General features: G+C 41.0%; 1 protein-coding gene across 1 annotated transcript in view; it reads right to left on the reverse strand.

Moving 5' to 3' along the window:
- Positions 1-14,710, reverse strand: part of pkaap (A-kinase anchoring protein pkaap) — a 392,730-nt gene that overhangs the window by 34,937 nt on the left and 343,083 nt on the right. The window contains exon 13 of the mRNA XM_090388075.1: positions 2,335-2,458. Within this exon, the coding sequence (XP_090244201.1) occupies positions 2,342-2,458 (117 nt within the window). The 3' untranslated portion in view covers positions 2,335-2,341. The remainder of the gene's footprint in view (positions 1-2,334; positions 2,459-14,710) is intronic.

The following is a 14,710-nucleotide window of genomic DNA, read 5'->3' on the forward strand; positions in this document are numbered from 1 at the left end:
GAGTGGTCGTACTTTTGACATTTAAAACACCTCAGTGGGTTTGGAAAGTAAATCCTCACTGGGCAGTTTAAGTACCCTGATTTGATGGAACTAGGAGGCCATGGGGTGTTAAATGTTAGGATGAGAACTCGAGTAGGGACGAGATTCCCATCCTTACGCATGGATATTCGCTTGACAGCTGTCACTCCTTGTTCTTTTAATTCAGAGCAGATCCCACTCTGATATGACACCTTGTGAAGAGCTCAAAGTTTTGTGAGGATTTATGATGATGGGTATTCCCCCTATAGATGTGGCTTTCAAATTTTTTTTGCTTGCTTTGTGTTTCATGCTTCAATTAAAATATCTCCAGAACACAGCCGTTTTGCAGATTTGGGTGAACCTGCCATCCCTTCTAATCCTTTCTGGATAAAGAAAGGTGACATTTTCCCAAATGACTGCTCTCCGGTGGAATGGAGAATAAGGAAAAGAGGTGTCAAAGATGGTGTTTTCTCCTCAATTCTGGCTCTTTGAACAGAATTGTTTTCACTCTTATCTGATGATCAATTAGGTAGGGGCCTTGTTGGGGCCCCAGAAGAAGAAGGATTTAAATTACTCACAGGAGTAAGATAATTTCCGATGCCCTAAGTACCTCACCCACCACGGAGCCCTACAAGGGAACGCCCACTCATGAACTAGCAGGGACTGCGTACACGAATGGGACGCCAAGTTTGCTTAGAGGCATCATACCCATGTTTGCAATAAGCCTTGATCCCGTCCCAGGACCAAAGGGAGGGAGACTTATTGGAATGCAGTTGACCCTAGCAGTAAGAACCACCCGCTGATTGATCCCAGTTTGGCCGGTCCGGGACCACCCGTCTTGTCGAAGCAGGGGCCAAAGTGGTGTATTAAGGCTGGGCCCCTAAACCACCAGGATCCCCCTTTCCGAATTCCACGGGTCGTGGCGCATGGCTGCACACGCCGGATTCCAACAATGTAACCCTGGAACCAAGGTATGGGCCAAGGTATATAAAACTTCTCTAATTCCAGGAGCAGTAAAATTTAGATCCTTCGAGGGCATCCACCCTGTCCTTCAAGCTCTCATATAGGCTCATAACAACGCTGAGTTTTCGCCTGATTTCCTTATATCGCGCGCACACACAAAGACACCCCCCATGGCAATATCATGTCCCGTTCCCGATTGTCCACAAACGTCAAGCAAGCAGTGCATTTTAAAAGGCTGTGATTCAGAGGGAACTGTCCCCCCCCTCAGTTCTCCCCTGAGCCACAGCGCTCCCATTAGCTTGAGCCTTTTGCTTTGCTGCTCTGGTCTGAGTCATGATTTCAATAAAATTTCAATTTAAGTACAAAATTATAACCCTAAACTTGTATCCCAACGCAGTTATACCTCTATATATCTATATATATTTTTCAGTATCGCGTATTATCTACGAGTTCCGTTTATATAACTTCCGTATCAAGTTATGTATTAATTAATTATGTTATATTTGTAAAATCTAAGTCGTTATATGTATTTACTTAAAAAGTACAATTTAATTGGCAATGAAGTTCAACAAGATTAACAGATTTTACTGATTAATTGACAATATTATATAACATACTATACTAAGCTAACGCTATCTAGTTCGGGATATAACGTTGTATCGTATAATAATGGCGGCAAGTTACAAACGGTATATCTACTGACACTTAAGTATTAATTAACTTCCAAAATCTCGATGTCTCAATTCAGAATAAAAAAAAGGATCTTGACTAGGTCTATAAGCTACTAATAGAAAATAATTTAATATAACAATTGGTCAATAAAGCGGCTAAATATGGCCAAAAAACTTCCCATTCGCCGGCTCTGCAAACACGTGGATTGGATACCTTTACCGATACTAAGTAATAACCTACAAAATCTCTACCTAAGTTAAACTTTAAACTAAGTGTCATAACTAAGAATATAAAGCTACTCTAGAAAATAAGTTAATATGCCAATTGTTTTAATATGCTGATAAAACAGAAAAAACTTCTCTATTTCCAGGAGCAGTAAAAACTTCGCCTGCCCAAGGCTACTCTCGTTCCAGAGTTCAGAGATAAATATAATATAATATAGGGCTGTCACCAGTTAGCAAAGGCAAATGAATTAGTATTTTTTTGAATATCATCTCTTCTGATGAGTACTAAAAAATATATTTAAATTAACAGTTGTAAATGAATTAATATTTCATTTGCCAATAATAAATATTGAGAAATATTATATTTCAAATTTCATTTCTAGAATTAAAATTTTCAGGGCAATGAAACCTTTTAATAAAAATAATATCAAGGAGTTTATTCAATCTAATGGCTTACTTCAGTGCTAGGAAATTCCATCTTTGTGATTATTAGAATCATCCTCGTTTGGCTCTGCCATTGTTAAATTGCACACATCTTTCACTATCATTTCAGCTATTTGCCATGCCATGTCTTCTTGATTCTGTGAAGAAAAAAAAAGGGGAGGGTAGAATAAAGACAGTAACTCTGCTGAATGGAAATGAAGGTTGGTTGATTATTAGGAGTTTTATGGCACATCAGCATCTAAGACTATTGTGCACCTAGTCAAAGGTAATTAAATATATAGGAAATATGTAAAAATAAAAAGTAACATATCTAGTTAATATTTTATAAACAAATATATGGCATAAAACACTTAATATATTAAACATTAAATAAAACTATATAGATTAATCAGTTGTATAAACCTGAATATATCTGACACATTTTCATCTGATTAAATCTGCCTGAGTGTATAAGGCACAGAAAGGTGGCTAAAACATAAAAGGTGTTCTTTACTAAAATATGACAAATAGTTAAATTTGCTTTACAATGTCTACACACAGGACAATCATCAGCCCTCAGCAAATACGAATATGTCAGGTGAGAATGTCCTATGCATCGCCGGGCAAGAATTACTTCCTACCAGCGAACCCTGTGCTGACTAGAATGCCAATGCAATTACTACAGGCTGAATTTCATTTAGCTTGTTGGTAGGGTACTCATTAAAAGATTCTTGCTGTATCGCAGGCTTGTAATCAGAATACAACACTGATATATCTTCTCCAATCTGTAATATGGCTTCTTTTGCTTATTTGTTGGCTGCTTCATTTCCAGAAATCTCTGTATATCCTGGGATCCAGCAGAAAAATGTATCCTGTCATTTCTGGCAAAGTCAGTTAGTGTGTGTTTGGGTGTACCTATGTTTTGCATGGCTTGTAAGGAACACAAGGAACTTCTTGTGTAACTCTTACCTTGTATAATTCTGCCATATATACACTGCACTCTTTCAGTAGTTGTGTTAAAGTAATATCTGGGAATACAGCTGCTGCTCCCACTAAAGTGTCCATTTTCGAGCCATCTGTGTATATTGCAATATAGTCAGGAAATTGAAGTCTGTGCGCTGCAGGTATTTTTTTTTATTCTGTTTTCGAAAGTAGTCGCTTATCGGGATATGCGAATCCCATGGTGGAGGAGTGTGCTACTCTGTCAATATTAGGGTTATGTACTGCTAAAAAAATTTTGCAATCTGATTCCTGGGGTCAATTTGCATGATGGCGATTCTGGTAGATATTTCTGCAATGTGGATCAAAGAGGGTCTCCCAAACAGGGAGTCCAGGCATAGATTTTATTTTAAATGTATAGTCCAATGCCAGTTTTTGTCGCCTAAGAGTTATAGGTGGTTTGTTGGCTTCGGCAAAGAGACTATATATGGGAGAGGTACAATAGGCACCAGTGCATTATGATGAACTGGGTCCAGCCATTTCAGAGCTGTTTTCCGTGCTGAATCGATCGTACACTGGGGCTCCATAGTCCAACTTTGATCTAATTAGTGCTTTGTTGATGGTGGTGGTTTTAAGTGCAAGGGCTACTTAGGCCATATTGCACTTATGGAAGTGGTGCATACTGCCAGCGTTTGTTCATTTAGTAGAAGTTAAATGACAGCTATACAATCCTATTCGTTTTGGGAAGGAGAAGAATTCTGCGAGATTTGATTTTTCGCCTACGATATGGCTAAGCGACAAAGGTTCCTTTAAATTTGACAGAGAACCGAATGACACTAGTCGAACATTATTATATAGAGTACACATTCCACCCAGAAGTATGTGTTTGACTGTGAGTGGTGTAGGACGATTACACTGAGGAGGATCATTCCCTGACAAAAGAAACAGATGGGTTAAATGAGTATGACCGATTCTGGCTAGAATTACTTCTTGTCTGTTTGGAATGAGGCTGGAAGCCCATAATTGTGGTACAGGTTTAATTTGAAGTAGTTTATTATGAATCTGCGCTTTCCATTGAAGAGTCCATTATCCTTTACATATACTTTGTATATTTATTTTATAATCAGTGAACGGTACTAGGGAATTTGTTGGGGCTGAGCTGCAGGGATTTTTGGCTGCATCATCTGCAATTTCATTTCCTGGTATTCTGGTATGGCCTGGGATCCAGCAGAAGATAACCTTTTGCTGGTGCTCTCTGAGGCGTATCAACTGTGTTCTGATGAGCTTTAATAACGAGTGAGGAGGTGGGGAATTGTTTTGCAATGCTAATACAAAACTTTGCGAGTCTGTGTATATTATGCTCTTTTGAATTGACATATGGAAAATATTTTCTAATGCAAGCTTTATGGCATATAATTCAGTTGTGTAGCTACTACTCTCTGTTGGAAGAGATAGAGAAATGGTAGTATCGGGGAGTACCACTGCTGCACCCGATCCACTCTCTGACTTCGATCCATCTGTATATATTTTAGCGAAGTTGGGATAATGTTGGGTATGCTCAATGTGTAGCTGTTGGACGTTAAAGTCTGATAGAGAGTTTTCCCCACTGGTGGAAATAATTATCACAAGATGGCATGATGACAGACCATGAAGGGTTGGGGTCTATAGGATCTTGCAAGATTTCATTGAAGTGCATATCCCAATCTTCTGCTAGTTGCTTTAGTCTAATACCAGCAGGCCGAACTGTCTGTGGCTTGTTTCTATAAAAGGTCATATACTGCGGATCATAAAGTATTGACCAATTAGGATGAGTCACCTGGCTTTGGATCTTGATTGCATAGTTCAACAGCAACATCTTTCTCCTGATATTTGGAGGAGGTTCATGGGCTTCAACATATAAACTTTGCACTGGAGATGTTCTGACTGCACCAAGTGCTGTTCTAAGAGCTGAATGTTGAATAGGGTTGAGGTGAGATAAAACACTCTCCCTAGCAGAATCGAAAACAGGTGTGTTGTAGTCCAAGTGCAATCTAATTATGTTCTGTATAAGTGAAGCAGACTGTAACGATCTGCTCCCCATGTTGTTGCTGATAAGACTGAGTATGTTTTAATTTTTTTTTGACAATTAGTCTGGAGATATTCAATATGCTTTTGGAAGTTTAACTTACGGTCAAAAAATAATTCTAGTAGACGAATACTATTAGCTATGGGAAGAGGATGGTTATTTAAGTGGAGTTCGGGTTCAGGATGCATATTGCATCTGGTACAGAAGTGAATGGTAGTAGATTTCTGGCTGGATAGTCTATAACCATTTTGTGTCATCCATGTCAGAGTGCGATTAATTGATATTTGTAGTTGGCGTTCAATGTAATGCATGTTTTGAGAATGACAGGAAATTGAGAGATTGTCTGTGAAAAGGTACGAATCCACAGTTTTCGGAATGAGTTCAATTATATGGTTCATTCTCATTGCAAACAAAGTGGCACTGAGAACAGACCCTTGCAGAATTCCTTCTTCTTGGGTAAAGATCTTAGAGAGGGTTCCCCAGTAACGGACTTGAAAGGATCTCTGTTGAAGAAAATTTTGGATAAAGTATGGTAAATTACCTCTCAGGCCAAGAGGTAATTTGGCATCTTTTAAGATGCCAAAATGCCATATCAAAGGCTTTCTCAACGTCAAGATAGACCATGATGAGACGTTCCTTCTTGTGAAAGCATTTCTAATGTTTGTCTCTGTTTTGATCATGAGATCCAACGAAGATCGGTTTTTCCGGAATCCAAATTGGTTGTCGTTAATCAAATTTTGGGACTCCAGGAATCAAGTGAGACGGCGATGTAACATTTTCTAGAGGGTTTTTCTGAGACAGCTGGTAAGGGATATCAGCCTGTAATTTTGTGGAACAGAATGATCTTTACCGGGCTTTGCAATTGCTAGTACATAAGAACGACGCCAGGAACTTGGGAAGGTATGCTCGGAAAAAATTTGATTGAAAAATATGAGCAGCAAGGAGAGTGATCCAAATTTCGGAGCATTACATAGTATATCCCATCAGGGCCAGCAACAGTTTCTTGAGTTGTTAAGGGATTGCTGCAGTTCAAGCATGGTTAATGGCTTGTTATAAGGTAAAGCAGAATGAAATGAAATGTCAGTGAAATTTAGTCTGGATTTCTCTGTAACTGTTTTAAGTTTTTGAAATGTTTGATCATAAGCAATGGAAGACGACAACTGGGAAAATACGATCCCCAGTGCATTTCATATATTTCTGTAGGAATGCACATTCTCCCTCACAGGCCTCAGCAAAGTCATTATTCGTTGCAAAACAGATTAACAGTTAGTAACCTGATTATGACTACCAATGCCATCCTTGGATCATCTGAGAAGAAAGAAGAAATGGCAATCACGTATCTCGATCTACAAGCTGCGTTCGATAGTGTTCACATCCCAGCCTTGCTCAAACTCCTTCGAAATTACTATCACATCACAGGCCCAGTATTGAAGCTTCTGACATCCCTTCTTCAGAATAGAATCATCCAAATGTACATAGGAAAGCAAAGGTATACTAGACAAATACAAGCAGGTGTTCCACAAGGAGGAGTTGATTTGGTAGTTGTTGGCGCATCGGCTTCTGTGGCCATATTGCACCTCCCAAGGTTTTTTGCAGTACTTTGATCCAAGCCCGAGGCGGGAATCGAACCCGCGACCTTTGGGTTGCCGGGCAGGTACTTTACCCACTCGGCTAGCCCGGTCGGCCACAAGGAGGAGTCCTGTCTGGAATTCTTTTCACAGATATGATATCATATGCGGATGATTTAAAGATCTTCACTAAACTAAATTCGACCGATGAAGCAAAAAACGCCACAGTAACCATCAACAAGACCTTATCCGAAGTACAGTAGTACCTCACGAATTTTGACCTGCAAGTGAACCCTGAGAAATCTGCCATCATGGTATTCTCACTTAAACCCATACTAACCATAATTCAGCCTGCAATTGACGGAGTCCCGATCCCCTGCGTGGAAAAGCAAAGATATCTGGGTGTAATCTCTGACAGAAAATTACGATTCCATCATCATATAGAAAAACTGTGCTAAATTCAACAAGAAATGGTGAGTTGCCAGCACTTGCTACACATTCACAACAGAAACCTGATAAAAATGTATATCAGGATGATGATTTTTGGAGGTGTACTGTATGGAGTAGAGTTGTGGGACTCAGCTGTAGACACCACAATTAAACCATTAAAAGCCGCTGAATACTGACTCCTGAAGTGGGCAACCTGGAAGTGTCATCTCCCACCACAGTAGCGCACAACACCGATGGCCAAAGCGCCGAATTTAACCAGGTTTTCAGCATTAATGCACGAGAGAAGACTCATTTTCACCGTAAAAATGATTGCTGGGAGAGTCTCAGCACCCAATGCTTTGGGCACCGTGTTCTGGCAGACTCCCCAACCAGCTCTCCGCTCTACTCTCAAGCTTCTTGCTCTTCCTTCGAGGCTACATTTGAAAGATCGGTTCCTCCCTTAACAGAAGCTCCATCTGGTTCAATCCCTGGATGTTGACTTATTTAAAATCATAGATGATAAAAAGTATAGACGGCTCATCCTAGATCTGCACATGGTCTCCACAACTATCAACTGATCTCAGATCGTTATGATAGGCAAGAAACTCACAGAAAACTGGACTCGAGGAAAATATCTTTTGTTATCACAATTTGTATTATTTTGTATTAGTTTTCCTTCCAAGTCAATGTTATCTGTCAATATGCTATGAGTACTTTTTTTTTTATAATCTGCCTATAATTAATCTTTATAATCCTGGCGAGGTTATCTCTGCAGCTTGTTAACCCCTGGCATGGTGCCATGAAGGGTATTGTAGGGTCGTGGTACCTGCCTGTACTGGTGAACTTTACAATAAAGATCTTATATATATATATATATATAAATGACTCCCTTGGTGTGATTCTCATGTCAGTCTGAGTACTAATGGTACTTTTCCCAGAAGCTTTCTGGGCATATGAGGACTTGGCGCTATTTATAGGTTGGATGCGTCTTCTGGCCTCCTGATAGATGTTTAGCTCTGTTTTTAGTTTTTCAATTTCCTTCTCATCTTTCCACCACTGGCATGCTCGAGAGTATGCAGGGTTCTCCATGGCAGTTAGTACAACTTGGCTTAGAAGCTAAACATTCCTTGCTCTCGTGGTCTTAACACCATAGCGAGCACAAGCAGGGGTGCCACGACGAGCTGTTTGAGAGTGGCATTTAAAACACCTCAGTGGGTTTGGGATATAAATCCTTACCGGGCAGTTTAAATAGCCTGCTTTTATAGAACTTGGAGGCCGTGGGGTGTTGAACGTTACGATGAGAACTCGGGTAGGGACGAGATTCCCATCCACATCAATATTCTTTTGACAGCTGTCACTCCTTGGTCTTTAAATTCAGAGCAGATCTCTTCTTTAGAAACATGAAGAAGATCCCACTCTGATACGACACTGTGTGAGAAATTCAAGGTTTTATGGGGAGTAACGATGATGGGTAATCCCCCTAACGATGTGGCTTTCAGTAGTTGCTGTGCACGTTTCTGGCTTGTAGCCTCAACTAAAATGTCTCCAGAACGTAGCCTTTTGACAGATTTTGGAGATCCTGTCAACCTTTCTAATCCTTTCTGGATAAAAAAGAGTGACATTTTCCAGAGTGCCTGCTCTCCGGTGGAATGGAGAATGAGGAAAAGCGGTGTCACAGATGGTGGTCTCTCCTCAGTTCTGGGCCTTTTTGAGCTGCAGTTATCGGTATCTTCCGATCGGTTTGGTAGGGGCCTTGTTGGGGCCGCAGAAGAAATAGAATTTAAATTACTCATATGAGTAAGATAAAAATTTCAGATGCCCTAAGTACCTCACCCTCCACGGAGCCCTACGAGGGGACGCCCACTTGTGAACTAGCAGGTACTACGCACAAGAATGGGACTCCAAATTCGGTTAGGAGCACCATACCCACGTATCCAATAAGCCTTGATCCCGTCCCAGGACCAAAGGGAGGGACTCTTATTGGAATGCAGTTGACCCAATCAGTAAGAACCACCCGTCGATTGATCCCAGTCGGGCTGGTCCGGAACCTCCCTTCTTGTCGAAGCAGGGGCCAAAGTGGTGTAACAAGGCTGGGCCCCTCAACCACCAGGATCCAGCTTCCCGAGTTTTCATGGGTCACAGCGCACGGCTGCACATGCCGGATTCCAACCATGTAGCCCTGGAACCAAGGTATGGGCGTTAGATCCCAGTGAAGCTAATCTGTAAGCACAGGAGCATTAATGGGAGGTCCCCCTCACCACGTGCAGGTGCCCACGTCGAGGGGATGACAAATAGTTAAAATTGCTTTACAGTGTCTACACACAGGACAATCATCAGCCCTCAGCAAATACGAATGTATCAGGTGAGAATGTCCTATGCGTAGCCGAGCAAGAACTACTTCCTCCCAGTGAACCCTGCGCTGACTAGAATGGCAATGAATTATAACAGGATTGATTTCATTTAGATTGTTGGTAAGGCACCCATTCCAAGATTCTTGCCAACGCATGCATAATTTTTTGTAGATTAGTTGCTTGCAGTCTGTATAGGGGACTGACAAGCGGATGCGACATTGTGGTGTTGCTGATTTTGCTGCTGCATCAGCCAGGTCATTGCTTCTGATACCAACATGGCTAGGGATCCAGCAAAAGCGAATATCAAAATTTAACTCTGAAAGAGAGTTCAATATTTGCTGCACCCGAAATAATACTGGTGAGTGTTTCTCACATTGGACAAGGCCTGTAATACGCTTAGGGAGTCCGTAAATAGGATGCACCTTTGGTACTGGTGGGTATTTATATGATCCAAGCCAGTTCCATTGCGTGTAGCTCTGCAGTGTATATGCAACATTCACATGGAATACGATTGCAGATTGTTTTGCTTGGAAAAACACAAGCAGATTCCACGAACTCTTCAGACTTCGAGCCATCTATATAAACCGGCAAGAAGTCGGAATATTTGGCAAGGTGTGCTGCAAAGAGTTGCCGATATATACATGGCGATGTGTTAGTTTTCAGCCAGCTCCTAAGAGTGAAGTCACAAGACGGAAATCGTATATTACAAGGAGGAAGGAATTGCTTGGCTGACGTGGATATATAATCCAAAGTGATGCTAATATCCTGAACCACCTCTTGAATTCTGATACCAAAGGGTCGACTGACAGTTTTACGCATATTATATAGATTTTCCCACCGTGGCATATAAACAGATGTCCATGTAGGATGGTCAGGCAGGGATTTTATTTTTATGGCGTATTGTAACGACAATTGCTGATGTCGAATTATCAATGGTGGTTCACTGGCTTCAACGTATAGACTTTGGACAGGCGAAGTACGAAATGCCCCTGTGGCAATCTGGATGGCTCTATGGTGGATTGGATCAAGCCATCAGAGTACAGAATTTCTAGCATAAGCAGCAGCTTGGGAACCATAGTCATGTTTAGAGCAAACGAGTGCTTGGTATAGATGCAATAATGTGCTTCTATCTGCTCCCCAAAAGTTGGAGGAGATAGCACTGAGAATGTTCAAACCCCTCATGCATATTGCTCTAAGCTGACGGATATGGTGTAGGAATCTCTGTTTTTTATCAAAGATAAGTCCCAAAAATTTTGTTTCTGCTACCACAGGAATTGGATTTTGTCCAAGTCTGAGTTCCAGGTCAGGATGTAGATTCCGTTTGTGGCAGAAGTGCACACAAACGGTCTTTTGGGCAGAAAACCTAAACCCATTGGTTAAAGCCCAGGAACTAAGGTGATTGATTGCTTGTTGCAATTGTCGTTCAATAACTCTCATGCTACAGGAGTGACAAAAAATACTAAAATCATCAACGTACAAGGCACTATTTACTGAAGGAGGAAGCTGTTTTGTAATGGAGTTAACTTTGACTGCAAACAGCGTAACACTGAGGACAGAGCCTTGGGGAACTCCTTCCTCTTGACATAAAGGCGGGACACACTGGATTTAACATGAACCTGGAAGAGTCGTTTAGATAAAAATAGGAAGGTAGCCTCTCAGACCAAAAGAATAGAGGTCTTTTAAAACACCATACCTCCAGGTTGTGTAATAAGCTTTTTCCATGTCAAAGAAGACTGATACCAAGTGCTCACGCTTTATAAAGGCATCGTGAATCACTGTTACCAATCGGATTAAATGGTCCAGAGTGGACCGATTCCTTTGGAAGCCGCACTGAATCTTGTTCAAATGGTCATTTGACTCAAGGTAATATACAAGGCGAGCATTCACCATTTTTTCCAAAACCTTACATAAGCAACTGGTCAGAGCAATAGGATGATAGTTGTTAGGGATTTTATGGTCCTTTCCTGGCTTTGGGAATGCGAGAATGATTGCCCTATGCCAAGAATCGGGAAACTGATCCTCTAAATAAATTCGGTTGTAGTTATGTAACAACAGCTCTAGAGAGCGAGATGGAAGGTGTTTTATCATCTCATACTGGATTTCATCTGGCCTGCGGCACTCGCTTTCGAGGTAGCAAGTGTAATGGTTAATTCCACTGGACTAAAAGGCAGATTATAAGAATTTCTTCTTTGAAACTAGGAACTCTGCAGAGTATGAGGTTTCAGCAGATATACTGGAGAATACTCCTAGAATGTTGGCATTAGCAGTTGGGTCTGCTAACGTACAACCATTATGTTGTAACATAGATGAGGGAACTGATGTGTATTTATCCTTCATCTTTCCGAATTTTATCCCAGACGACTTTGGCACTAGTCATCTGGTTAATTGAGGATGCAAACTTCACCCAGCATTCCTTTTGGCACTGTCAGCATATAAATTGTGCTTTGGCACGAGCACGTTTAAAGGCTATAAGATTTTTGGTTGTGGGGTAACATCGAAATTTTCCTCATTCCCGGTTTTGTAACTTTCTTGCTTCTTTACACCCTTGGTTCCACCATGACTTTGGAAAAAGTGGAAATCGGGAGGATGTTTTTGGAATTGCAATTTCTGCTACATGGATAATACACTCTGTGATATACTTCACTGCTTCATCAACTGATTCCTGTCAAATTTGGAGAGGATCAAATTCCTTAAGCCGTGAAAATGTACTCCAGTCTGCTTGATCATACTTCCACTGTGGAATTCTAAATGGATGACAAGGTTGTCCATCCACTATGGTAGATATTACGGAGAAGTGATCACTTTCATGAGGATTCTGTTCTACTTCCCAGGAAAGCATAGGTAGTAAAGAAGGTGAGCAGATGCAGAGATCGATGGCAGAGAAAGTACGGGTAGGCATATGGAAATAGGTGTTGATTTCCATATTTAGTAACAAAAGGCCGTTATTGTCGAGACAACAATGGCCTTTCATGTTCAACAATACAACCTCGTTCATTAGTTTCTGCACTATCCCACAGGGTACTATGTCCGTTAAAGTCTCCAAGAAGTAGAAAAGGGGACGGCAATTGCGTAATAAAATTGTCAACATCTGCCTGGGAAATGTGTCCAAGGAGGCAAATAAATAGAATATATTGTGAGAAAAGACCCGATTGCTAAGCGAATGGTCTAAGAATGCTTCTAAGTTAGTGTTCAATTGAACTTAGCATTAGTAGAGGCATATGACGCAAGAAAGCAAGCTTATGCAGCATCAGCCAAAAAAAAAAAAAAACTTCCACTTCACTTCACACCTCCGTTCGTTCGAAATACCTGTCCAGCTAAGCCTTAAATTTATTTAGGCTATCAACTTCCACAATAAGGGATGGAAGTCTGTTCCACCAACCAACTACTTGCTGGCTAAAGGCAAATTTCCATACATCTATCCTATATCTGTCGTTCCTCAATTTGAATTTATGTCCTCTCAGCTGATTATTCTGAGCAAGAGGGAGAATCCCATCAGCATTGAGCATGCTCAAACCATTCAAGGCTTTATACACCACTATCAGATCACCTTGCCGGTGCCTAGTCTCCAGACACTGTAATTTGCAAAACTTAAGCCTGTCTTCGTAAGAGCAACCCTTTGTTCCATTCAAATCTTGTTGCCCTTCTCTGTACTCGTTCCAGCAGCTCTACATCCTTCTTGAAATGAGGCCTCCAGACCTGTATACAGTACTCAAGGTGTAGCCCGACCATTGCCTTATACAAGGGAATAATCACCTCCTTATCCCTGCCAAAAAAATTCCTGTATATCATTGACAAGACACCATAAGCTACTCTTGCAGCCTGTCTGCACTGCTCAGAAAACTTCATATCTACCTGCACAATTACTCCCAGGTTCTTTTCATTCTCTATCACTGTCAGTGTAGTACCACAGAGTTTGATACATTGCTCTGGTGTTGCTGTTTCCCATATGTAGTACTTTACATTTGTCAATGTTAAACTTCATTTGCCACCTCTCAGCCCATCTGCTCAACCTTTCCAGATCCTGTTGCAGCAGCGTAGTGTCCTTGACAACCCTGCCAACCTATCTGGAAACCTGGACATTAAGCTTGATATACCATCATCAATATCATTTATAAATACAGAAAACAATAATGGACCCAACACTGAACCCTGAGGGACTCCACTAATAACATTAGTCCACGAAGAGCAGTGTCCATTGATTACCACTCTGTCTTCTCCCAATCAACCATCCCTTTATAAATAGCAGCAATTTGCCTCCAATGCCACACTGCTCCAATTTGTGCAGCAGTCTTCCATGTGCAACAGTATCAAAAGCCTTTCTAAGATCCAAGTATATAATATCAAAGTTATTTCCCGGCATCCAGTTCTTTTGTGACTGCATCATAGTATCCAATCACATTGGTCAAGCAAGACTTCCGCATAACAAAACCATGCTGTCTGAGCTATAATTGAAGTCTTCTCTAGATGATTCTGCAGTGCTTCTTTAACCATGCCTCCATTAATTTTCCTGGAACAGAAGTTAAACTCACAGGTCTATAATTACTTGTGTCGGCATTTGATCCTCCTTTGTGAATTGGGGTCATATTTTCACATCTCCAGTCTGTGGGTACCTCCCCTGAGTCCAAGGAAGCTCTCATAATTATGGCTAAGGGTTTGCATACTTCCTTTGCTGCCTCCTTTAATATAACTGGATAGATCCCATCCACCCCAGGTGCCTTTCTTGTGTATCTTCAACAATTTCTCCTCCGCTTTACTCTCAGTTACTACAAGATTCTCAAGTTTACTGCCAGAGTTGAATACACCTCTGACATTCCCCTTGCTGAACAACTCCTCATGTGTGAATTTCGATGCAAAATATTCATTAAGTTTGTTAGCTACCTGAGCAGGATCATCAACAGTTGACCCATCGATATCAAGTGGACCAATCTGATTCATCCTCTTCCTTCTAGAGTTTACATAAATAAAGAACTCTTTGCTGTTTTTCTTTGCATCCCTTGCCAAAGATTTCTCGTAATCTGCCTTTGCCTGCCTAACCTCCTTTGTAACTTGATTACAGAT

Source organism: Mastigoproctus giganteus, chromosome 13 (assembly GCF_048544385.1).
Source record: "Mastigoproctus giganteus isolate SK-2022 chromosome 13, ASM4854438v1, whole genome shotgun sequence".
Classification (NCBI taxonomy): Eukaryota; Metazoa; Arthropoda; class Arachnida; order Uropygi; family Thelyphonidae; genus Mastigoproctus; species Mastigoproctus giganteus.